The 27229-nt window shown below is 40.8% G+C and overlaps 1 protein-coding gene across 3 annotated transcripts in view; it reads right to left on the bottom strand.

Annotated features, from left to right (window-relative positions):
- Positions 1–530: 530 nt before the first annotated feature.
- pak5 (p21 protein (Cdc42/Rac)-activated kinase 5) overlaps positions 531–27229 on the bottom strand; it is a 67256-nt gene continuing 40557 nt past the window's right edge. For all 3 annotated transcript variants that reach the window (XM_072362311.1, XM_072362309.1, XM_072362310.1), the window contains 9 exons: positions 14714–15553; positions 9846–10055; positions 9426–9567; positions 9183–9337; positions 7545–7678; positions 3991–4117; positions 3464–3589; positions 3239–3373; positions 531–2361 (listed from right to left, as the gene is read on the bottom strand). In XM_072362311.1, coding sequence (XP_072218412.1) covers positions 2206–2361; positions 3239–3373; positions 3464–3589; positions 3991–4117; positions 7545–7678; positions 9183–9337; positions 9426–9567; positions 9846–10055; positions 14714–15553 — 2025 coding nt within the window. In that variant the 3' untranslated portion in view covers positions 531–2205. The remainder of the gene's footprint in view (positions 2362–3238; positions 3374–3463; positions 3590–3990; positions 4118–7544; positions 7679–9182; positions 9338–9425; positions 9568–9845; positions 10056–14713; positions 15554–27229) is intronic.

The following is a 27229-nucleotide window of genomic DNA, read 5'->3' as shown; positions in this document are numbered from 1 at the left end:
AAAGGCCATTCAAGCAAATCAAAGATGTCTAAAGAAGCTTCAGTTTCAACATCAATGAGGCCTTGCAGTCCCACTCATTCCAGTACAGTACTTGGGTTTTTTTTTTCATTTACTGGGCTCGGGCATCTCTCTTTGAGAAGAAGAAAAAAGGCCCATTCTCTGATGGAACTAAATCAATATCCCATTATAGAGTTTCAGAGGGAAATGGCCCTGAAGAAAGAGAGAGCAATAACATATTATGGTTACACCGATCCATGGATGTGTCTTTTTTGCCTCTGTGCTCGGAGGTGAAGTTGGTGGTGAAATAGTTGGAAATGAGAACTGCTGAATTTGGAGAATATGGAAGACCCAAAAGAAAACTAAAGGAAACTGGTGATTAAACAGAGCTCCCCGAAGTAATCTGTCAGTCTGCTCTAATAAATAATGATAATAATAATAAAAAAAAAATCTCTGCTTGATATGAGACACAGAGAAAGAAGAAGAGACTGTAGAGGGTGATAAAGGAAAAATCCATGCAACACAGCTCAATGTTTTTATGTGTTGTTGTTTTTTTAATTGAAACCAGCTTCACTGATAACAAACATGCAATATCACTGTACAAGCCAAAACCACAGATAAATGTAACTCATTCAAATCCCGACACGTTTGTCAAGGGGTAGCCAGCGGCGCTCACACACAAACACACGCAAGCGCACTTTCAGATGCTGTACAGAGATAAACACGCTCCACCTCTTTTACTCTTCGACAAACACAGACTCACGCTCTCGCACAGTCATATTTACATATCACAGTGACTGATGGGTAAAAAAAATAACGATGTAGGGAGGAGGGATACGCTGTTCTTCTAGTCCAACTGGAGATGAGAATGGCAGCACAGTTCCAGTGATAGCGCGAGCGTGTCTGACTGAAGTGGGATAAGGAGTGAGATGATGACAGTGAGGATGTGAGTAGAAAACGAGACCTTTTATCTGCATCCTGAACTCTGCGTTGTGGGGGAGGCATCTTGGATGGGCGCTAGCATTGAAAGGAAAAAGCACGGCGAGACTGCTAATAGAAAACAGGGGAAAAAAAGGTCTAAGAGGAGTAATCTCTTTGTTATGTCACTCAACCTGTGCTACATTTATATGCAAGGGGGAATTACAGAATCAGAAAAGCAGGGTTCCGTGGTTTTAGAAATAGGCTTTTTTGGGTATTGCTCGGAAGATATAACAACTGATATCACATCTGCCAATGCGCCTTTAGAAATGTAAATCAGAACCCAAAAAAAAAAATAAAATAGAACAAAATAAATTAAAAGGCCACACTACAAATAAAAATATACCTTCAGTTCCAATAAATAAATAAATACTTTAAAATGTCATACAAAATTTTGACATTACCCTTTTTTTTCCAACATCAAATGGAAGTTCTGTCTACAAATGTGAGATAATAAATATATTAAGTTTTTTTTTTTAGTAACAGTTAAGTTTAGGTGGATTTGTTTGGGATATCTCTTATATCTTTAAGCAAAAACTGGATTATAAACAGTAGGAAAGATCTCTATTTAATACTGCTCATATCACAATGGTTACGACACGATAAAATACTGCAAATTATCAAAACTGTACAGATAATCTTACAAGGTTCTCTAAAATACATTTTCACTTTCAGTGTGTGAGATGCAAGAGAGCTCATCTCTTTCTGAGCAGCAGCCTGTCCTTCTAACGATGGACCGGTGACAGTCCAAAGCCCTTCTCCGCACACTGATTGTTTGGCCCTCTGCTGCTCTGCCTTCGAGCAGCGCCCGAGTTCATCCCCCTTGTCGGCCGCTCGGCACACCCTTCTGAAGCTCTGGAAGGCTGATGGCTACTATGAGTCTACATGGAGCTGTAGACTCACAGTCTGGGAAGAAAGAAGACTGCAGCAGGGCGAGCCAGCACACACGTTTCGACAAGAGTTCCACCGGCACTGTATGCTCTTCTACTCCAGTTCAAAGGTTATGGGTTGTTTTGTTTTTTTTCTTCTTTTCTCTGACGTGTGTCTTTAAAATGTGTGTTTTTTTTAAATATTCCTCTAACTAATCTACTTCACGGTTAACAAGTGTGACTCTTAGTGGTGCGCCACCGAGCGGTGGGGTGTTTTTGGCTGGGTGAGGGCAGTGTCACCCTGGAGGGGTGTGTATGGGTGCGGTTTTAATATCGAAGAGGGCAGGTTTGGGCCGGCAGGTCAGCGATGGCGGTAGTGTCTCATCAGGGGGACGATGCAGGAAGGGGGTCCAGACAGCTTGAGGAAGGGGTGCTGAATGAGTTCCTGGGCAGTGGCTCTCTGTGAAGGCTCCCTGACCAGCATCAAGTCCAGGAAGGACCGCAGCACAGACGACACCTGGGGGACGTAAAGAAATGTGTTCATTTATAATCATTCTATCATTGACCATTTAGACTTCAGAAGAATTTTATTCAACTACTGCAAGTTCTAAAAATGAAGCAAGAATACAAGGGAAACCATTGGATGAAGCAGTGGGATATTTAAGCAGCTGTTATAAAGAGTGTTATTAAAGAGTAAGAGAATTTGGCAATTGCAATCTTTTTGGTTTCTGGTTCAACGAACTGACAGGTAAAACAGGTTGTTTACATACAGTATGTGCTCATAACACGATGGTATGGTATTATCATTATTACGAAGTATCAGAATAATGTGCCTCTGTGTTGACTTACAGTGAGAAGCTGACTGATCATTGTGTCTTCACTCATTCCCATTAGATCATGACACAAATCTTTAAGTGTACTTTGTTTTGTTCATTAAAGGAAGGGTGGAATGTAATATGATCAAATTCAACAGCCAGCCTCTCTTATTTGAAACCGAGATCTATGAGAAAAACGTGACTGGATTATTAAAAACTATTGTAACCTTCTATAAGTATCTAATCATTTTGCTAAAGAAGTACAAATATGGAGAGAAACTGAGGATAAGCGAAAACATTGGTGAAGCTTTTTTGGTGAACAAATGTCTTTGAAATGATTCAATTTGTTGCATTTGGGATGGTTGCTATCTCCAACTTGACCATTCTAGTCAGAGAATGTTACACAGTGTTATTTTACTGCAAATAGACAAAGACTTTATGACTGTATTTAACATTAATGCAATAATGACACACTGAATTCATTACTTTTCAAATTAGCTATCGATTCGTTTTGGAATTTCTGACTTTGGAATGTCTGTCGTCTTTGCATCCCATCAAACAAACTGACACCTGTCTCACCTTGTGCGACTCTTTTAGCCGGGGGGGCAGGTTGTCTCGTATCCTCCTCATGGCCTGCAGAGGGGGCTCGTTAAAGTACGGGGGTTCTCCGTCCACCATCTCGATCACCATAATGCCCAACGACCAGATGTCCACCTGTACACACAGAGAAGCGGTCATTCTCTCCAACGGTACCCACAAACGCCTTTGCTCTCGGTGTGGAGCAACGTGTGCGTGTCTTCTCACCTCCGTCCCATAAGGTAGTCTTGAGATGACCTCGGGTGCCATCCAGTAGGGCGTACCCACCAGAGACTTCCTCTTGGGTACCTCTTTGGAAACTTGGGCACAAAAGCCAAAGTCCGATAGCTTGATCTGATCAAACACACAAACACAATAATGCCTCCGGTTGAGCGGACAGTATATCAGGTCAGAAGCACGCTGACCCTATGTGATGAAGAGCTTTCAAAGAAGACACTAATCTCCCCTATTAGGAGTTAATTAACCCTTAATCAATTATGTCTTGTGAACTCCTTAGGAGGCATTACGCAGGATTTAATTACTAAGGCACAAGCGGTAATTGATAATGATGAGTTTCTGGCAGTGACTGTTGGCAGGTGACAAGAGCGTCACCCATGGAGAGAGCCAAAGGAGAGTGTGAGAGTGAGTGTGACATGTGATCAATACTTGAGGTATAAAGAAGGCAAGTGTTCAGAAGACTGTGAATGAATACATCCAATCACATCTGTCGACACACACTCATGGTGTACACTTACCCTTCCATCACTGGTTAGGAGAATGGAGTCGCTCTTAATGTCACGGTGGATGACGCCCTGTGTGTGCAGGTAGGACAGAGCCCGCAGCACCGACAGACACACTGTAGCAATCTGCTCCTCGTTCATCCTGAAAGGTCAAACACACACTCGCATCAGCCATAACAATAACTTGAACTTTATGATACTTCCATTTACCTCGTTAACCCTCTGAGGTCTCTGATCACGCCGGCATGACGTCATTACGGCTCAGACCCCAGAGGGTTAAAAAAATATTTGACTTCTCTTATTAATCCAATTATTTTGTGCGGAAAAGATAAAACTGATCATTCTTTCAACGCTCATGTTTTTAAATAAACCACAAAATACCAAATAACCAATCCCTGAAGAGGTAATTGTTTTAGACCTGATCGGATAATGAATGGAATGATGTTGAGTCTATCACATCTGCCACCAGGCATGAGGCAGGACACACGCTGTACAGTGTTTAACTCATTTGAAAACACTTTTTATACAGTTCAGAAATTAAATGGTACCCTTTTTTTATTTTTTGCCACATTGCTTTTGCCTTTTCTATTTGATTTTTGTTTTTGCTAATGCTTTTGTTACTTTCTCACTGATGCCATCCTTTTCTGAACGACTTTTGCTGTTAGAATTGCTGTGAAGCTTTTGCTTTTTCTAAGTTCCGTTTGCGATTTCACATGGGTCTCGCTTTTGTTATTACTTTAGCTGTTGCGGTTTGTCAAATGCTTTTGCTTTTTCCTTCTCCAAATTGCTTTTGTCGCGTCAGAACCCTGTGTGCTATGCTGAAAAATGAAAGTGCAGCTGTGCACTCTTGATGTTGAACCGTCAATCTCAAGCATACAAGACAGTGAAGCTAACCGCTAACCGTATCCAGATCATCTGACCTGGTGTGTGTATTCAATCCCTTTTTGTATGAATGTTTCTCTCTTCTGGCAAGAACTTGGTAGCACGTACTAGAAGATGCGACACGGTCATATATTGTAAGCCATTTTTCGGGGACATGATTTAGTTCCCTGAGTGTGCAGCCAGACTTTAGCAGGTGCTTTCAATGAACACTCGACATAGCCTGCTAAAGCCCAAAAGCAAATGTAGTGGAGAAAAAAAACCCTACTAGCCTGCAGTGAATACAGCCATGATGTGTGGAGCAGGGAACACGGTCCCATATGGAGAGACGGGGCGATGTAGTGCGTCTGACTGAGCTCACACAGAAACTTCCAGCTTCACTGAACATTAACATCCAGACCCAGCTGGCCTGGCCATGCTGTGTGTTTGTGATTGCGTGTGCAGTGATTATCCCTCACTTACAGTACATGCAGACACAGAGAGAGAACATACATGTAGAACCTGTAAGTTCTCATGAAGTGCCCCTGTAATGCACACACACACATTTCTCTTTCCACTGTAGGAGTCCCATTTAAACTTGCATTATAAGGAACAACCCCCAGGCTACTCATACATGGACGTACATATACCAGATACACTTACTTCAGACTGCAGAGTGGAGCAGATTTTATTGTCACACATGTATGCTTTTACAATCATGAGAGCTAAATGAGTTTTCTGTAAATGGAAAAACAACTAGCCAACTCAAATTGATCGGGACTGAGATGCATGTATGCCAAGACGACTCACCTCCTACTGTCTTCCCTTCACTCTGCAACACCCCCCATACACACAAGTGAATAAAAACTATGAGCACTGAAATAGAAAATTATCTCACAAAGTGGAGAACTGTCTTAATGAGCCTGTAAAAGTTGTCAAAGGGAGGAGAATTACACTTGCACTTATGCACACACAAATACATATGCTGCTGCAGGCACGAGGGATGAAAAAAAATCAGTGTGAACTGCAGCTCATTAACCAACTTTTAAAGAATAATTGAAATCTAAACGTGACTGTAATAGTTCATCAGACACACATTCTCCCGCTGCTGACTCGTCTGTATGTGTTTGTGTGTGTGTGTGTGTGTGTGCTGGCTGCCAACAGCCCAGCAAGATGATGAGGGTTGCACAATGTGCTGCAGTTATTTCCACAACAAAAGGCTCAACAATGCTGATGCACTTATATTCCTCTATATGACTTCATGATGCCTACGATCACAATTAAGTGGTCAGGTTGCGTGGCCACCAAGCACAGTCAACACGATATCTCCCATTTTCTCCCAACTGTCTTCATGTCTTTCATGTGATTTGCCATAGTATCAATATAAAATATTCATCCAGCATCCAAATTCATGTGCAAGAGAGATAATGCGTAGCCAATTATATCCTGTTTACTGAGTTCCCCATTAGTACTTCTAAAAGCATTTGTGTGTGCGGAAACTTTCTCTAATACACACACTAAACACACAAACAGTCAAACATCTGCGTGGGAGACCATTCAAAGTCCTTCATGGCAGCAGCGGTGCTCAGCCTCACCAAAGCGTGTTATTAGCAGCCGACACCGCGCAGCGCTAATGCTGACACTCAACGCAAATGACTGTAATTATACACCAAGCACAAAGTAAGCTTAAAACAATGAGGCGGCAGCTTAGAAGCACGACTCAACAACATGGACACAATTCAGAGAAGTTGGAGAGCAAAAAAGAGAAGAAAAATAAAATCCTCAAACTGTTAAGCTGGAGCTGGATTAAAGCCATCCATCTTTGTGTTACTTTTTTTTAAGTGTGCAGCAAAAGAAGTTATGACATGAATTCTAACAAGGCTTAGCTTGCTTGTTTTATGAAAGAGGATCATGTTGGGTTTTTTTTTTTTTTAGGAATGCAAGATTTTCTGGGTTTGTGTGGTCTGGCTTAGATTGAGTTTGGTTTTGCTTGCTGTATCTTTCCATTTTAGTGATACAAATCGATACATATACTGGGATAAATACATACAAACAAGCACACAAATGAACACCTTAGAAGAGTTTTTTTAAGCGAACAAGAACTTAATCAACTTATATCAAATCAGAAGAATAGAAGATAATAACAAATCAGTTTTCAATTTCACTGATAGGGAAGGCTGGTTTGAGTTGGGGTGAAGTGGGACCGTTGGATAGTTTTTGTTAGCAGCCTGACTGCTGCATTCTGACCTCTTCAGTAAAACCGAACAGAAATTTTGAGACAATTAGTGTCTTCATGAGGTAACTTCAGGTTCAAATTCTGGTTTTCAGTATCAAGACGCTTCTTCATGATACTGTATCATCATGTCATCTGTTGCTGAAAATCTAACCTGCACAAGAGCAGGCTTCCTCCCAGCTCTGTTTCTTCCCAGCTGCGATAAATATAAAAGTTCTCATAATGCCAACTTTACACTGTTTACATGAATGTGAACATATCCAGAGCTGTACTGACTTATCACGCTGAGTAAGCGCTCCACTGTTAGTGTTAGTTAAGCCAGATAACCAAAAGATACCCTGGACATCTTAAACATGTTCCATGATACATCATGGAATTGTTACATGGCCGTCTCGACAGTTAAATACACACTTAAGGTTTTTTTTCCCCATCTTACACTGTATTTAAAGAAGACTATAATAAAAAATAGAATGGTTACCTGGTGTGGGTCACAATGTCGGTGAGTGCCCCACCCTCGAGGAACTCCATGACAACCCACAGCTCGTCTCCCACCAGGTAACTGTTGTACATGTCCACAACATTTTCATGATGGTAGTCCCTCATTATCACCACCTAAAATAAAGACAGAGAGATAGGAATAGCTTTCATGACATAGTGGATTTACAACTGGCATATTTTACATCGGCTCATAAATGATATACTGTGACATAGATTATATAGGGAAAAAGTACACTCTCTTTCGACTCTTAGGTTTTATATATCACCTCCTCGCAAGGCCTTAAAATGAAGTAAATACAATCTCTGATGAGCAGCAACCAATGTTTAGAAGGGAAGATTTCTTTCCAAAAGATTTCTTTTGAACAGATAAGACCTTAGGGCTACGTTTGGCAATAAAAACAAACATGACACACTTCAAAAATAAAGAAGGCCTGGAGCTGGACTCTGGTGACGATGCAAAAGAGTTGAAAAATGACTGTTTGTTGTCCTTCAGCTGAGAGGAACCTGATCAATCTGCATTCTGCTGGAAGCTGCACAAAGATCCCTGCATTATCTTATCATGTACAATACCAGATCTTGAATTGCATTTTTCCAGGATTTGGCAGGAAAAGTGCTAAAAATCAAGTTCATATGAAACAAAATCGTGCAGAATAAGGTGCAGGTTTGTGCTCCAAAAGGGAAACATCACTAACATTATCAGTGGGGACATTCAATATAGCATTTATGATTGTATATAAAGTGTGCTTCAAATTATTCATCTACTACTTCCATAACTCATTAAATGTATTCATGTAATTTAATTAGTTTTTTTTTTTAATTAGTTACATTTTTTTTTCATCTAATGTTAACATGTTCTGGAGTCTTAACTATAAACGGATTACTTATAGGAATTAATAGGATTACATGAAGCAAATTTCGAACTTGACTCCTACTGCTTCATGTCTAAATTCACACATGCTTATAAACATGCATGCAGTGTTGGTTTCAATTAAACACAGACTAAATAGAATCAGTGCACAAGTGCAATCCAAGTACTCATTTTAAATTCTTTGTGCTTTAGGGGCAGTTTGTCTGCAAATGTTACGGTTTTTCAGTAAAAATTAAAATAGCATGTAGCAAATTTTTCCATATATAGCGCATAGTGTACAGCCACAGCAATAAAAACATTGTTTTCAGAGGGAACACGTGTTAAATTTAGTAAATAGATTAAATTACAGATGCAGAAATGTGTTAGTTGTTTAATTGCCGTGGATATATGTCAGGGAAATAAAAGCAAACTGAACTCATGTTTTTTTTCCAATAACTGGCGAGCAAGAGAGATTTATTTTATGTATGCGGCATTCGAAAAAAAAAAAAGGCTCATTTAATGATGCTATTTAAACCAAAGCCTGCTCTGCTGCTGCTTGTTTAAGCCATTAGCAATCTGTGACAAATGTTAGCCACACAGAAATCGTGCTCTGAATTTACATCTGCCAAATGAATCCACTAAACCTCACGTGAAAAAACATGAAACAAAACCACTTGGACTTTTTTATCCTCTGCAGTAAGAACTCCAGTTGAAATGTAGTGCTTTAGGCGTGAAGGTAGTCTACATAATTGTGCTGAAGTTCTTCCTCACCTCATTAAAGAGGAGCTCTCTCCTCTGCTGCTTTCTCAGGTCCATCTTCTTCACTGCCACCTGCTTGCCGCTGTGCTTCTCGCTGGCGATGCACACGATGCCCGTGGAGCCCTCGCCGATCTTGATGAAGTTGTCCAGGTATTCCCGAGGGTCGCCTGATGGCAAAACGCAGACGTATCCTCATTTTGATGCAAGGCTACAGCATTACCGTGTCGCTTTTCGCTCCTGTTCTGCATTTCTCACCTGGGTTGACCACCAGCTGGAGTGCAGCTCTGAACTGCTCATGGGAGACTCTGGAGGGTTGAGTGTCAGAGCTCGACCCCCACGAAGGAGGAGGATAAGCCCCCGGGGGGATGTAGGGTGATGAAGGCTGTGAGTAGGCCCCCTGGATAAAAAAATACATAAACATATGAGCATAAAAACAACATATTTTCCCACATTTAATTAATTTGTTAACATTTACTTTTTTTTTTAACTCTTGTAATCTTGTAATTGGTGTTCAACTAATCATACCTATCATTTTTCTATCACAATTTATAGCATAGTTTTTTGTATTGTACACTCTTTTGTAACTTTATAAAACTCTATATAAGTACCAAAAAGCCTGACCCAAGTTTCTCTGATACACACATTTTATATAGGAAGACAGTGAACATACTCTACCTGCGGGGTGTACGGTGGGCTGGGCTGGGAAGGGGGATGATGGTAGGGTGAGGGTTTGTAATGGTGAAAGATAGGGGGGTACGGTAGGTGTACCGGGGGGTAGCCAGGCGGTTTGGCATGGCTCTGAGGTAGCTTAAGAGGCCCTCTGAGGCAGGTGCTACCACCTGCAACCTGGGGACTTTCATCACGAGATGGACGCTCATAGTCGCCCTGGAAGAGTGAGAAAAAGGACAGAAAGTCAACTACACATTGTCAAATACAGGTGATAACGATAGCTAGTCTTGCAGTATGTGCATAAAAATAAGATTCTGGAGGTTGGGCACAGTCATATGAAACGTTTAATGCATAGAAAACAGCCTTGGTGCAAGTAGGATTCCAAACCCAAATACCCAAAATTCAACGCAGCGTGACATCAACTTTACATTCTCTATATGGTGACTAGTGGAGGATGATATTGGTGTTGGATGGTGAATATATATATATGTGACCATACGCTATTCCTCCAGGTACATTAGCCTTGGACAGATGTAACAGAGAAAATTTAGTCCACAGGACAAGGACCATACTTTATCCCTACCACTCCATAATGCTTCTAAGCTGCTCCATTCATCAAACAAAAGAGCTCAGGGGGCATCCAGATCTGGGACGCACCTCTTTCTTAAGAAACACCTGACTCCCTTTTAAGTTGAAGAGAGCGAGAGAATGCGGTAGAGCTTACCTCAAAGAAAACTATAAAAAGCTCAGGTATATGACTCATCCCAAATGATGACTCACGAAGAACCCACACACAGAAACGGGTAAACATATACACAAATAGCACTAATGAGTAAACAGTAGTGGTGATTTATTTCTTTATTCCTTTTATTAACTGACCCGTTTCATAGTCGGCATCATACTATGTCTCATGATAAAAGTGGAGGGCTATCAATTGAAGATAAAGGTGCTAACATCAAGCAGAGACAAAATCAAATTACATTTTCCACACCTCCCAAATGATCTTCAACCAGCTTGATGTTTTTTCTTATAAATTCTCAACCTCAGACTGCGCTTATAATAAAAAAGTCCATCTCCTCCCCTCTCGTTGTTTCGTCCTGAGCGCCTATCGCTATTTGTCTTTACTCTGACACGCAGTGACACACACATATACACTCACATATGTGTATAGACAGGGCAGGAGGAGGAGTCCTGATGCGTTGGGATGGTGTATAATTACATGGTGCGGACTCTTTTAATCAATCACTCTGAGGCAGGTGTGTGTGTGTGTGTGGTGGCTGGGGGTGGGAAGGAGTGAAGACGGATGCTGGAAGTCCCAGTCTCATACCCCCACCTATCGCTGGCCAGCACTGCTAGCTGGCTGTCAGCCAAGGGTCTCCTGATCCATGTTGGTTAAACGCACATTAATCTGAGTTTGGCAGGGTAATCAACAACCTAACTCAACTGTGAAATTGAATTCCGTGGTGGAACATCGTTCGGCCAGTTTTATGCTAAGGCTGCAGAAAGGGAAAGTGCCGCAACATCAATTTGTCACTGAGATGCGGCTCCGAGCTCGCACTCTCCACAAAACACAGAGGGGGAGAGAAAGTGGAGCAGGAAGTGTGTGTGCATGTGTCTTTGTGTGTGGCCAAGACTCCGTGCTGACTACGCTTACATCCCCACCAGCTCCCGACAACAGCAGGGAAAGAGACGGATTTACCTCAGTGGTGTGAGTGGGCTGAAGGAGGGAAGGAGAAGAAAAGGCAGACAGAGAGCGAGGGAGGAGAGGGGTGGGTTTGTTGCAAGCTCCATGACCTAAGAAGGGTCGTGATTCCAGAGCTGCCGGATCACTTTTTTCTTTTTAAATCACTGCTTCAAAATATTCGACTGTTAAAGGCAAAATTTACCTCACATCGAGGCGCAAATTTAACCTAACCTATTTCAGGATTTGACTACACAATAAACATTAAATTAAGATTAAATTAAGAACCACAGATGTGCAAAATGTAATTAAACAGTAGTTGAAATGTTAACTTTAATAGTCAAAGAGGAAATAGATACTACATGTGATCAAAAGTAGTTGAATGCAGCCACAATCCCTCTATATTGTAGTTTGGCTACATTTGAAACTTGTAGAGGAGAAGTCATTCTATTTGCTCTTGACTCTTCCTGTTCCCTTCACATTAATGTGCAGTGTTTGAAAAAATACGAATGTGCCACATCGAGCACAACGACCTGCGAAGCAATGCAGTAACACAACATATGAAAGAAAAATGACCTTCTCCTGCATCACTTTCCTGCTACTCTTGCATTCTCTGTGGCTGTTTTAGTCTGAGTGGCTATTTACTGAGGCGCGCAGGTTAAATGGCTTTTCGCCGAGGCACCCTGGGATCTACATCAGCAAACCCAGTTTTCCTCTCAGCCGCTGGACTTACCGTGCGAGGAAGGAATGGTAGAGAGCCGTGGTAATGGTAGTCACTGTATGATGGACATAATGAAGCTTTGATAGCTTTAAGGAGTGATGTAAAAGCTGTACAGACGATATGATGTAAACTACTTACAGAATGAACACTCCTGCTGCTGCATTGACTAAGAACATTTTACCCCCTGCTAGCATCACTATTCTGTGTACTCTACTGGAAAAAATTTAGTTCCTTGTGATGATAATAACAATGACAATAATAATATTGGTATACAAAATATAACAAGTGACTGACACTGAAAACATATTGTTACATTACAGAACCACTAATGCCTGGATTCTTTGTTTGTTGGTTTTGGGGGTTTGTGTGTTTCTTCCACTGCACAACACCCAAGGTTTTCCCAGACCAGAGGGGATTTGTATTCCCTGGGTCTGCCCAAGGGTTTCCCGCCTCCCCCCGTTGGATGTGCCCCAAAAATCTTCCAAACGAAGCAACCAGGAGACACCATGACTGCATGCCTGAACTACCTCAGCTGACTCCTGTTCATGCGGAGGAGAAGCAGCTCTACGCAGAATCGTAGTGAGAGCTGGTCTCTCAAGGCAATTTGGTTTTAACCTTTAAAAAGTGCTTACGTGTTTCTTTATTTTGTGCATCTCTTTCACTTGGAGCGCCCAGAACATAGTCATGTATGACTGTTAATGATTAATATCCACGTACATATAGCGTCTGAGCGTCATTTAAGCACCATCCACACCAAGAGCACAACTACAATAACTATAACTACAAAAAGATGGTTGTTGGCCAACAGCATTTTTGGGATAACTTTTGGATTGACTTGATAAATTATTAAAATTGACAGCTAATCAAAATAAAGAGGGAAAGAACAGATCCCACGCTTGTAAGAAACATTTTTACCCTGAAACCACGCAAATTATCTGAGACACGCTGTGTGATGTTTTTTAAGAAATACTGAAGTTTGATCGCTCTTTACTGATATCATCAAACTGATACTGGCTCATATGAAAGTATGAATTGAATGTCTCCTCCTTCTTTGTCTGTGCAACGTATAGCATTAGCAGGTCAGTACATACTGTACCATATGGTAGAAAAAGAAATGTAAGCAAATCACTAGAAGCTCCCGGAAGCCACAGCCACATATCTGCATGTCTTCCATAATGGGAAACTTAAGATCCCCATGGAAACTAACACAATTTCGTTACAAACAACTACAAAACCAACAGTAACACAGAAAACCACGGTCAACATCAAGAGAATTTCATGAAGTATTTCTGCTTCTTTACGTTTCTCTGTCACGTTGTTAGAAAGCCACCTGGTTGCTTTATTGCCTGTGACATGCATAGATCAGACACTGAATTTCCCAGAGGTAGCTGGCATGTTGGATGTTGGCAAGGGAAGAACTACTTCGTTCTGTAAGCAGTGACTAGATTTCATTCTCATAAATTACCAGTATTGTGTTGAATTTCTAGCCATTATAGCGAACCAAGTCACTCGAAAATAAGGATTTCAACAGCAAACATGGTGTCCAACTTCCTGTATGTACTGTATACACCGTCCCACTTCTATATAAATGATACTGGCGTGTGTGAATTATTTAAAACTGTTTAATCTGACTTAAAGCGTACCCGTTAACTATCTATTTTCTAGTCATTAACAACTGTGATCTTTATTATTTTTGCCCAATCCAGCTAATGCCACACATAACTGACCTGATGATTGTCTTGTGTATTTTTGTGTTAAAATGTGATATTTAATTGTGACTGTAATTGCTCACCAAACAAAATAAAATCACCTCTGTGATTGCTTCCAAAATGGGAATCAGAGATCATTCTTTTGCTTGCATGCATAATAAAATGCTGATGCAATGCATCTGCACTAATAAAAACAACAAGATTAGTCCTATTGTTTAATTCTGTTTAAGCCTTTCTTTGCATCACCTTTTCTATCCTGTTATTCTCATTTCCACCATCTTCTCCTTCTTTCAGATTCTTCCTGCCATGCTCCTTTCTTTAATCTATACATTCCTTCGCGCCTCTCTTTGTCTTGTCTTTGTAACTCTTTCCATCATTCAGAGCTGTCCGATCAATGGTCAGCATGAGCATTAATTGATCTGTGTACAAAGACGGTGGCCACTGCAGAGGGGTAATTCTTTATGTGGCAGCACCTGCCTCCTCAAGGGAAGACTAGATTAAAATTGACACCATCTATTTGGCAGGAAGACTAGAAAAGAAAAATTATGGTTGTGGATCTGAAAGAGCTACAGTCTACAAAAGAGTCAAAAGGGAAAAGGAGTGGATACTGGCTTGAAAAGGGTGTGTTGAAACGTTTTCTGTAATTTGATAGCCCTGCAGTTTAGAGCAAACTCAACCTTTATCACAGATGAATGTTTTAATTCAGAGTTATAACCAAATCAATCAAATGAAATGTACAGCTTTTGTATTTTCTATTCCTTACCTTGGCTAGGGTCTGTGAGTTAGCGAGACTCTCTGAGAGACGAGGATAGGTGTAGGAGCTGTATGGGTGTGCCTGTGGTGGGTTCTTGAAAGCTCCGCTGGCTGCATACGGAACATTTTGCTCCTGCAGCCCAGATCCCGACCGAGATCGCTGCCTGATGGCCGGCGTGGGGCTGGTCTGGGTCACGTAAGAGCTCTTGGGTCTCTTGTCGTATTCGTCCCGCAGACCGCTGTAGCTCCACTCACTGTCTGGGTAGTTGATCTGCTCACTGTGAAGAGAGGCACGAGATGGTGTGCCAACTGAAGTGTCCCGGTAGTCCTGGCTGGACGAGCCTCCTACTGATGCACGGTAGTAGCCACTGGAGCCCACTCCACTCCCCACTGTAGAGGCCACCTCGTCCGCTGAGCGCCCTTTGCTCTCCAAATAGGTGTGGTAGTCCGGGGGGAGCTTGCCATAGTCAGATTTTTGGGGCATGGCATCTGGGTAGAAGGGACTGCGTATGGGATGTGAGTGGCCATTATGTTTGGTGAATCGATAGTGCCTCCCAACAGCCCAGTCCCCATCTATGGAGAAGCCTGGCTTGCCAGGATCCAGAGAAAAGTCCCTTCTGGAGGTGTCCAGGTCACATGAGTAGCGGGAATAGTAGTGGTTGAATCCATTCTCCTCTGGAGCAGTGGGATGACCACTGCCCAAGGGTTTGGAGCTGGTTCCTGCCTGATGGGGGCCTGGTGGGCTCTCTTTACGCAGCGAGTTGGAACGTGTTACTGAAATGTTGTCAAACTCTTCCAGCAGGCCATTAATGGATGCATCTTTGGGTGGTCGGTTCCCTCGCACAATAGTCTACAAGAAGAACAAAAACATTTACACTTAACATACAAGAGAGCCTCATGTTAGTTGGAGAAAGCTGAGATGATTTGGGTGTGCATATTCAATTTCTGTTTTTAATCATTCCAGGCTGAAAACTGAATACAATTATTTGAAACTTCTGTTTAATTAACCTCAGCTAGCAGCAAACAGGCAGGAATTTCAATTCATGTGTATCAAGGCTTTGTAACAAGTATGAGATCAATCATCACTTGCAGAAATGAAAGTCGGTATTTGTCATCTGAAAGAATGACAGGCAACAGTCTGCACAATCACTAACTGTTGAAAGATGGGATGCAGGTTGAAAATGCACGGAGAAAAATATCAGAATGCCTTGTATGCTAAAAAGGAAACCAATCGCGGATTGGGTGAGCTAATTCCTGCCCTATTTCCCTCCCAACAGATTAGCTTCATTTTCAGTGGGCTGATCAGGCAACATTAATAGTCGTGAAGTCAGGTTTCATGCTTCTGAAGCGCATGAGCACACCAACATGCGCTTATAAAAAGAGTGAAGAAGAGAATGGACACACATGCTTACATCTGCTTCAAAGCAGAGACAGCTTACACATCAGGGGTGCCGCTTATCCCCTCCTACCTTGTTAAGCCCTTTACACATGGCTGTGTCGTGAGTCATGGGGGAACTGGTGCTACATCATTTCTTCTTTGACTACAATCTGCGTAAATGCTGGGTGCGTGTGATGTGGGCTGTTTGTCCAGCGTGGAGGCGAAATATCTCCAAATTATGAAAGTGATAGCAAAAACTCGACACATACCTTTTATCTGCTGTCTCTATCACTTGAACATTACAGGAGAAGCTGCATTAAAACAATGAAAAAATGCTGTGTGACTGCTGAATGCTGAGAGAAGGCTGAGCTGTAGGGATGATTTGAATTTCAAACTCTTACATAATCTATTTGAGGGCTATTTGGGATGATCAAATAAATCCACACAGTTTTTTTCCTGCACTACTGTCCATAATGTACCTCACATATCATGGTCTCACTTTCCTCTCCTTGCTTGTATCTGGATTAACATCACTGATATTCATAAACATGTTCATTTTACTTCCTTGCCACATAGAGTGACTGTTACCCTTATGCAGAAATGATCTTCCCTAATATATATATATATATATATATATGTATATATATGTATATATATATGTTAGGTTCCAAAATATTCTTTAAAATATCATAGTTTGTTCAGCTAAAATGAACAAAATGGCAACATTAGCCTCCTGGTTCAGAGTCAAAAACAGATTCAATAAACAATTCACTGAAAACTAATGGTTAACATTACTTTCCAGGATTTAGCATTAGCTAATGGATTTATTAGTATTAGCTGATAGATTAAAAAAAGAGCCCGCATTAGATTTAAGAACTAATTTGAATAATTAAAACCGACTTAAAGTTTCTCACAACTTGCTTGATTCTTTATTTGGAGCAAGACATCTAAATCTAATGCAAACTTTCTCTACATTTGAATTTTTTTTCTCTACTTTGAAAGTATTTTTCTATTCTATTCTATTCTATTCTACATACATATTTACGATGCTTGCATGTGAAAATGTTGGTCATTTCCACGACTGCAGATGTTGAGCCCCACTCTCAGACAAACTGTGTCACATGAGTACTTTTGACAGTAACTGTCAAAGTACTAAGCAGACATAACCGTCATACTTGTCTCCGATGTGGTTTGCCCGTGTCACATGTGCTGAGGTCTGAGAAAACCTGGGATAATCAACTCTCGACAACATTATGCTTGCACAGGGATACTGTCACTGGAAACACACTACCCTCCCCTTAGCGTGACTGTGGCTCAGTAAGGCTACCGCAGCTAATAAAGGCTGAACGCTGAAGCAGAAGACACAGGATTTCATAAAACATTACATCTGTCTTACTTAATGGTGGATCTTTCACCTCCCTTCCATATAAGATTTATCGAAGTGAAACTGCACACAGTGTCACAACACTACCAAAACTCCACATTTTCAATCAGTCCCTCACAGGAGTAAAGGTCCCATGAAGAGTGTAGTCTACTCATGTGATATACATGTGATGTTGGTCTTGTCGTCTTTGTTATATAGAAAAAACTAACATAAAGTTAAAACAAAGAACAAGTTATTCTAAACGTGCAAATCATGTTCTTATGTTCACTTGTCCAGTAGCTGTCCAACTTAATGAAACACGACACGACATGGCCTTACTCTGCTTTTGTAGAGTCAAACAAGTTTTGATGCCACCTTGGGGTGGAGACCACAATTTGTTATTGAAAAAGCAGTAGGAAGGCATCCTGGGAATTCTCATTACAGACCTTGTCACCCACTGGACTGAATGATGCTCTTTTATCAAATGTAATGATTTTAACTCTTTGTCATTTCATTTATAAAGTAGGCTGTATTCATGAGTTTAGTATTCACCTCAGTTTGTGTATCATGTTGGCTGTGGATAGAAATAACACGGCTGGTTTCTGATCGTTTTTTGGATCCTCTTTATGAAATTTTGTACATTTTTTCTCTTGCTTTGGAGTATGGCATGTTGTTCAGTTCATGACTTGTTTCCGGATGTATCAGTATCTTGCAAATCTCTATTGAGTATCAAGTCTTATCTAGAGAAACTAAGGTCAAACTTGTTTTTTAAGAAACTATAAAACATGACTTGCTGCATTATGTAAAAGTAAATTCTGAAACACTTCACTTCACTGACAACACCAAAATGCATCTCATAAAACAACAAATTAAGAACCTGCATTTTTTTTGTCTAGGATTTTTTTTTACATTCAATTGAGTTTATTTATCCCAAAGAGGGAAATTATTTTGCAGCATAAATAAACGGGCACATGGGCAGGAATAACATCCAGTTCTGTTCTTTATTACAGTGGAGCCAAAGAAAGCCTCCAGCTGAACGCACTTTGCTGTTTGATCACTATGTCATATAGAGGGCATGTAGTGTTGTCCATTATGTTATCTGAAATGCTGCGTTTTGGTTTTGTTGTTGTGTTTTTTGTGCAATGTTGTGTTTTGGGCCCTCAGAGCCACTGTATTAAATCAAGGTAAAGTTAACATCTACCATTAAAAGATAAAGCTAAAATGAATTTTTGCTAGCAAATAGCCGGCTAATCTAGAGACAGAATGTGTAGGTGCAGTTCATGGCACAAAATTGTACAATTTCTGTTTTTCACTCCACTCTCTATTGAGATGCAGCTTATGTCTTGGAACATCATCATATCCATCTTTATGCTCCACACTTTTCCTCTTTTAGTCTTTACTGTTCTACTTTCCACATTCTCGTGATTCTACACTTTTATACTTTGCTCTCTTATGCAAATGGTTGGGTTTGGAATTGACATACATGTACAAGGTTTAATATAACATCCCCTCTGTAGAGTTGCCACCTTAACGTGGTGGAGGGGTTTGAGTATCCCCATGATCCTGAGAACTGTGTTGTCAGGGGCGTTGGTCTCAATCGGGTCAGATTAAGGATGATTCAAAAACCCAGATGTGGCGGCACCAGTGTAAAAGAGTTACCTCACCTGGAATAGGTCAACTGTAGCCAGGCCTGGGGAGAGAGCTAATGATCAAGCCTTAGCTCCTTAGCTCAGCCCAAAGAAGCAACAGGAAGACATGTTCACATGGGCTCACCCCTCTCGAGCAGGAATTTCAAGGTCAAAAGCAATGTGAGCTGGGTGGCAGGTGAAGACGAGGGCCTGGTCGTGCCAGTTCCCGGCCTCACAGACTGGCTCTTGGGACGTGGAACGCCACCTCAATGGTGGAGAAACAGCCTGAGCTTGAGTGTGGGGGGGTGTGGTACTAACTCACAAGCCCCCAGCTGAGAACCTCAGGGTCGCATGTCTGCGTATTTGTGGCTGAGTATAAAGGGCCTGGGTGAAAGATGGCTCTTCCAAATCCGAGGCCATGGTTCTCATATGGAAAAAAGTGGAATGCTCTCTCTGTGTCAGGGTTGATTCCCTGCCTCAGTCGATGCAGTTTAAGTATCTCGAGATTTTGTTCACGAGTGATGGCAAGTTGGAGCAAGAGATGGACAGACGGATTGGGGCTTTATCAGCAGAAATTAGGGAGCTGCTCCATTCTGTTGTGGTAAAGAGGGAGCCGAGTTGGAATGCAAAGCTTTCCATTTACTGGTCCTTCTTTGTTCCAACCCTCACCTATGGTCACAGGGTCCGGGTAGTGACCAAAAGAATGACCTTGCAGATACAAGCAGCTGAAAAGGTTTTCCTTCAGAGGATGGCTGGACTTAGCCTTATAGATAGGATGAGGAGCTCAGCCATCCGGAGGGAAATCTGGGTATAGCCACTGCTCTCTGCAACGAAAGGAGTCGGTTGAGGTGGTTTGGGCATCTGGTTAGGATACCTCCTGGTCGCCTCCCTTTGGAGGTTTATTGGGCACGCCCAACTGTGAATAGGCGTAGGGCATAGCCAGAAAACACTGGAGGGATTATAGATCCCTTCTGGCCTGGGAACACCTTGGGATCTTCCAGGAGTAGCTGCAAAGCGTCACTGGGAAGAGGGATGTCTGGGTTTCCCTCTTGAATCTGTTTCTTCCAAAATTGCTACCCACTAAAACACAATGTAACATGAAGGTCTGTGCTCAGTGCATTGCATACACTAAAAACAACTCTTTGAATGAACTATGCATGTTATAGCAAATGCTTTCCAACAAATATGAACATAGTTGTTTCATTATCAAAAAACAATTTTTAAAAAACAGGGTCTCTTCAGAGGCTTTTACTAATTCCACAGTTGTGGGGTTTTTTTACACATCATTCCTCCCTTCTATTTTGCTCTTTTTTAAACCTCTCTTTCCCGCTTTTATTTACTCTTGTTGTTCTCATCTGTTTGAAAACTAAAGGCTGCTTGGTGCTGTGAACTGGAACCCAAGGTGAAATGGCCTATAAAAGCAGTGAGTAAAATCTAGCTGAAAGGCTGGAGCTGCAGGATGGATGGTCTTTTAAACAGGTCACTGAATGGAAATCTATCACACTTTGGACAGATGTTGCAGCACATACAAAAGGCTTGGGCTAAAAATATATATATTTTTTAAAAACATACTGATGAATAAAGTCATGTCAGTTTATTAGCATTTCCTTAAAATTAAATCAAAATAAATTAATCAAAGTGCTACGCAATAGTTACTGTTGATTAGACTCATCAGAATTAATAATAATAATTAAACAATGCCATAAATAATAATTCACATACTCCCTCTGAAATGTTCAATGAATTTTTGAATGGTATGCTTTGTGCAAAGTCTAAGATGAAGCAGTCACATCAAGTTATGCTTCATGGATGTTGGCGATTTAGAACAAATTAAATTGGCAAACAAGAACAGGGAATGCCAGTTATCTCATAAAATATAATTATCTCCATTTGGTTCAGTATCAATAAGACTGTGTCAAGGAGCGTGACGGGGGATGGAAAGAGTTGGAAAAGAACAAGGCAGCGAATGAGACCGAGGAGGTGACAAGGGTGCAAAGGCGAGAGGGAGACAAGGTTAATTGTGTGCCAAATCACTGTCAAACGGTCGGCATCAAGCCTGGAAATCTCCCCATTAATTTGAATTAGAGTGCTGATATTGGTGTCGCCTTCCCTCAGCTTCGCTCTCCCCTCGTCTTTACAACTCTGTGAGCCTTGTGCATGGGTCGCGTTCAGCGGCAACTGTGACAGCAGCCATATTTCACTAGCGTGCGCCGTTGGCCTGTCCTTTAGTGATAAGCTGTAATAGATCTACTCTCTCAACTCACCACAGCCTCTTCAAGGTAAGCACAGGACAGGACAAGAAAGGAAAGGGAAGGGAAGGGAAGGAAAGGAAAATAAAAGAAAGAGAAGGAGAAATGCGAGATGAGTGACCAGTTGCTATGACTATGAAGAATGAAGAAAAACTTAACAGAAAACCAGAAGAAGAAACAGAGAGATAACTGTAGTAAAAGAGAAAGAAGATGGGAAAGGAAAGGATGGAGGTTTGGGAGGGAGTGACGTAGACAGGGAGTCATGAAAAATGAGGCTCATTGAGAGATAAGGGGGGATTAACCTTGTCGTTAATGAAGGGAGGGTGTGATGGGAGGATGGAGGGAAGAAGAGAAGGAGAGATAATTAATGAGCTTGCCCTTCCTGTGACTCCTTGCAAGAACCCTGGTTTGGAGGATGTGCATCACTGGCCAGCAGAGTCCCGGGACAACTAAAATGCCGGAGGAGGAGGTGTAGGCAAAGGGGGAGCAGCTCTGTACCTTTGCTCCTCTGCACTGCAGATTTTTTTTTAGGTTGGTTTTAAAATTGTGACGGGCACTTTTAAAGCCATTACAAGATTCAGGAGAAGCGTAACTTAACAAAAGCCTTCGGTTTGTTTGTGTGCTACCTTCATGGTAGTATGATAACTCTTAGGTAAAACTTGCATTGGTTCTCTAGTAAAAACAAGCTGTATAAGCTCTCAAGTGTAATGTATTTCATGGAGTCCATCATCAAAAACATAAAACGTATTGAGAAAATAAAAGACAATTCTCTGTAATGAACGGATAAACGGTCTCTAGTTCCATTGCATTGACCAATGGATTATAAATACAGCTGAAATGTTGCATATTTTAGTCCATTTAAGTTCAGGAGCCCAGTTTCAGTGTGTGATATGCTTGTAAAAGCTCCTCACCTACCACACCCCCACCCTTTCTCTCTGCTTCACAAAAACACACTCGCTGCAGAACATCGCCTACTCAGTACACCCACTGCTAACCCTCAGTCCTGCCAAAAACAGAACCACACAGAAATTGTTTTTGACTTGTTTGCTGACATGAACCAATGCCGAATCGGAGAGTAAGTGAACATTAGTCTAGCAAAAATATTCATACTCCACCCGCACGTCAGCACTCTCCCTCCCAGTCCTTGTGTATCAAACCTCAGGCAGGCACAATCTAAATTCTACAAATCTCTGTCACGACTCACACTGCAGAGAACAAGCATGCGTTGGTTTTCACACACACACCTGTGCTACTACTGCCCCTGCTGCTCTTCCTGAAGTGCAGTTTCCTTCTGCATCAGCGACCAATTTGTGAACAGACGCTTATTCACTGCTGTCTGAGGAAGATGATATCAGAGAGCCCTTCAGGCAGCAAATAAAAAGAATGCCCGTGCCTCTCCTTTGAGTGTCTCGAAGACCACATGACCTGCAGCACTAATTATTGAATAATCAAACAAAGCAACGGCTTCAGCTGATGCGTACACACAGGGAAGACACCATCTGGATAAAATAAAGCACCCATTATTCACAAAGAGAATAAAAATCACGGTCTTTGTTTATGTAGATGATATAAAACGAGACAAAGGCTCCAATGCACTACCACATATACTTATATTGATAATCTCACTAATTTAAAATGAGTACTGAGATTAGGATTAGGATAATGATTAGTCTCTAGTTCCCTCTGCTGTACAAAATTTATAAAAGCAACAATAAGACAAACTGTTTAGTTTGAATGTCTTTTGTCATGGGTGTTGACATTTAACACATTTTTGTCATAGCTAAAATTGGACTCTTCTTCTTGGTTTTACAACACGTATCATGAACAGATTTAAATGGAACTTTGAAGCAAGGTTTTAAATATACACTGTATACAATAGATAAGCATCGAACTGGGAAACTATAACATAGAGAGAAGTGCCCTTCTTCAGTCGGTAAAGAAGACAAAGCAAGCATTTTTGTTATCAGGTATCGTCGATGAAACAAGTATGAACAGCTCTGATGTTATTAAGTTTTTAAAACAAAGCTCATTTAGCAAAAATTATCAGGGAGTTTTTGCCTTTTTTCTGCATAATCACATCTTCCATACTCCAGTCCAGTTGATGGCAGTAATGTGCATTTAAGTTGATTTGCCATCTACTAGTAAACTAAGAAGAAGAGAAAAAAGAAGTATACATTATTGGAGTTCAGACTGTACATTTTATCTTAAAAATATTACAGCCTCGCTATTTCTTTTGTGTAAAATCAGAAATCTAACCTGTCATACAGTCATTTTACATTTAAAACACCTAACTGTACCAACAAGGAGATTGTTATCACCTCATAGTGATTTACAAATCTGGCTCCAAAGTTTAAGCTAACACCCTTCTCTTTCTTTTAACCTTTCCTTCGCACGGCCTCTCTGGAAGCTATATTGTTGTTTTACATCAAAATGATTAAACAAAAAACTACTGTTTGCTTTAACTGAGCATATCCAAGGGTAGCTAAATGTTGGGCTAACAGAGTAGTAGCTAGCTACTAGCAATGAGAATTTAGTTTTTTTCAAAGCTTTGGCTCAGTTCAGACGTCTTCACTTGTAGTACCACTTCTAGTTTATTCAATGCATGTATTTGTATATAACTAAAATTATTTTGAGTAGTCAAATCCTTGTAAGTTTTAAATATGCTCATTTCACAGCATTAGCCATAAAAACATGAAAAAAACATTAAGCTAAAGAAAGTTTTATTCATTGTAAACAAATCTGTGTTTCATTAAGAACTCCAAGCACAGTGAATCAAGTCTTTAAGCCACTCTCATGTCCATATCATTCATCTATCTGTATTTCTTAGATATAAGCCAGCTCCCATCACCAACATAAATAAAATGGTGCATCGAGGTGCCTCAGTCACAAAGGACACATCACTACTAGCTACACATCAGTTCCAGGTGAAGTTACAAAATGTTGTTCCTACTCATCCATAGAGTAGTCTTTTAGAAAATAAATTCCAACTCTTTTAGCGTTTGCCTGACCTCCTCAGGGCTCTTGAACTACAGAAATGTGCTGTTTGGGGATTTTATGGAAAACATACAGAACAATTGTAGCACTATGAAAATTGTAAATAACACAATAGTTTTGTAGAATTGTTTTGATATTACACAGACAGTTTGTTTCATCCAGAGAAAAAGTACACAATATCAAAATTTCATAGAGGTTTCCTCAAAATAAATATGCCTTTTTTTTATTATATGGTTTAGGTGCCATTGGGTGAAAGGCAGGGAACGACCTGGATGGGTTGCCACTCCACCACAGGGCAAAAACTGAAAAAAGGAATACAAAGAGATACTAATAAAGTCAGAAATTTGTCCTCATGACAGCAGTGTTTTGTGCATGCCCTTCTGGAGAAAGAAGGAAGTGTTTGCTGCTCTCTGCTGGTCTGACACAGTATCTCATATGTGAACAAGCACATTCATTGTCGTAGCTCAGAAGGAAAATAATGAGGATGTTAATTCCACTGATAGAGGGACAAACTCCAGAGAGGCTTCTGGTAATAAGATTCTACGTGGAACATATCTTGCATCTCAGTTATTAATTACAACAACTAATCCTGGCCTCAAATCCGAGTCGAACATGAACTCAGATCAGAATGCAGGCAGACCCACCTGTAGCGTTCACTGAACAGTTTCAGTGAGTTCTTGATATGTTATTAGCTGAAAGCACAGAAGAGGTCTTAGCAAATATGAGCAGGATTATTCAAGGAGAGGAGTTAGGAGCATTTCCATGATTAATAGGCTGTGAGCTGACCTATTTCCTCAGGCTATCCTGCTGCCAGTTAGTTACAGTAGCTAATAACCATCATCTCATCCTGCTGAGAGGAGCCTGCACAATGAAGGTTTTGTTAAATGAGTGGATAACATTGTGCTGCTAAAGCCCATTACTACGTCTCACTCAAAAAAAAGAGTCCATCTATGCAAACACCAATGTCTGTATGAAAAACTTAAAAGAGGCTTTTTCCTTTTAGTAAAACATTTTGAAAAAACGGGAACACAATGCTGCAACTGTTGTTTCAAAATGTTAAAAACTCAATACATATTATTTTACACATATGTACTATATCTATTGGAGCAAAGACAACAGTGACCCCTCGTGTTGTAAGATATGGACTACAGTTTTGTCTGCCTACTCTCAAGGACAGCCAGCTTCGGTTGCACAACCACACCTGCAGCAGTGAGTCTGCGAGTTGTAAAATAGAAACATTTCTTTCAACTACTGACAGCACTAATAAACACGAGGGGTAAAAAGAAGACGAGGGTAAGACGAGATTGAGATCTATAAACATGCTTCTAAAGACAAGTTGGGATGATGTGAAGTGTAACAGTTAAAAAAGTTAGCCAAGGATAAGAAAAAGTCGTACAATGCTATAATAAACAACTGCTGGAACATCTCACAATTAACTGGACCATCTACCTAGAGGTAAGCAATATGATTGGATATAAAAAGAGCGTCCCAGCTGAGTGAACACGAGGAGGAGTTCACCACTCTAGGCTGTATAATTAAACAAGATGCAGAGACATAATCTTCTCTAGGACTGAGCTCTTGGAAGACGGACAGATGATCCAACTCTTTGCAATAAATACAACAAAGGAAATTGTTGAGCTGCTGAAATATATCAAGCGTGAATAAGAAAAATTTAATTTTCCCTTCAAAACTACATCAACTCGTCTTCTCAGTTCCACAATACTGCCACGTGTGCCCACGTCTCAACATTTTTCAAACATTATTTTCGTCACATTGAAGTGCAAGGGCAACTAAATTTGTCGTCTCTGTATCATTTTAAGTGCTAGATCAATAAAAAATTATCTATTGATTGATTTTCAATCAACGATAAGGTTTTAAGTGATTTACAAGTCATTGCAGTCTGTTTTCATTCGAATTTCATACGTCCTACTAATTTGTTCTAGAAATAGGGTTGCATTTCAATTTTTACTATTTAAACTTAAATTTAAACTAAATTTAAACTGCTTACTCTGGATTATTTACATATCAGTTATATAACATGTGCATTTGAGCACACTATAGCCACACTGAACTACAAGACACCTGAGGCCCTTGTGGTGATCAAAGGGATCTGAATATGTATGTGATATTATGCCTTCGACTCCCACAGCTCCATAGCCGGCAGCTCAGACCCGTGTGACCCAGTCACCTTTGACCTCAGCTGACTTAGTGCCTCAGCTACAAGCTCTGGGATCCATTAGTCACACAGCGTTCAATGCATATAATCAAGGGTGATTTCCAGCAGAAAGGATTAGTGGAGAAAGCATAATAAAATGCAAACGTACAGTCAGACCAAACTCCCTGGGCTGTGGTTTATTACTGCAGTAAAGCTTGGACACCCTTCCTTTGATTTGGTCCTCGAAGCGCTGGCAGATTTGGGCTGATTCAGAAAACAGCTCAAAGAAATTTCAGCGCATTATAATACAAACCTGCTTTTGGCAGTCTACACATGCATGTGATCTCAGTCATTTTTGGTGCGATTATCCTTCACAAAGAGTTTCCAGGTTTCTCAAAGAAGTATCACTGTCTGAGAAACTTTCTGCTCTAATAAGGAGAGAGAAGAGGGTCCAGGGAGCAAGAAGATGTGGAGGAGGAGGAGATCAATCTAACTTTCTGGAGTTATCTCCATGTCAACGCAGAGACAGATAAACAGACAGCTGCCCACCAAAGATTAATTACACAGCTGAGCTCATTAATCTGAGTCCTGTCAGCTAGTTATAGGCCCCTACAGCACATTGCCGCCCCAGCCCCGTTTCTACTCCCCTTTCTCCTCATTAGACAGCAGTCGTTCCAGTCATGTTATTTGTGGAGCTTTCATCCAGTAAAAACAAAATTCATCTAAACTTCCCTTTTTTTTTGTTTAGATGCTGTCCAG

This window comes from Leuresthes tenuis, unplaced genomic scaffold, assembly GCF_036924035.1.
Source record: "Leuresthes tenuis unplaced genomic scaffold, fLeuTen1.0.hap1 SCAF_13, whole genome shotgun sequence".
Taxonomy (NCBI): domain Eukaryota; kingdom Metazoa; phylum Chordata; class Actinopteri; order Atheriniformes; family Atherinopsidae; genus Leuresthes; species Leuresthes tenuis.
This window is presented reverse-complemented; position numbering and strand designations above follow the sequence as displayed.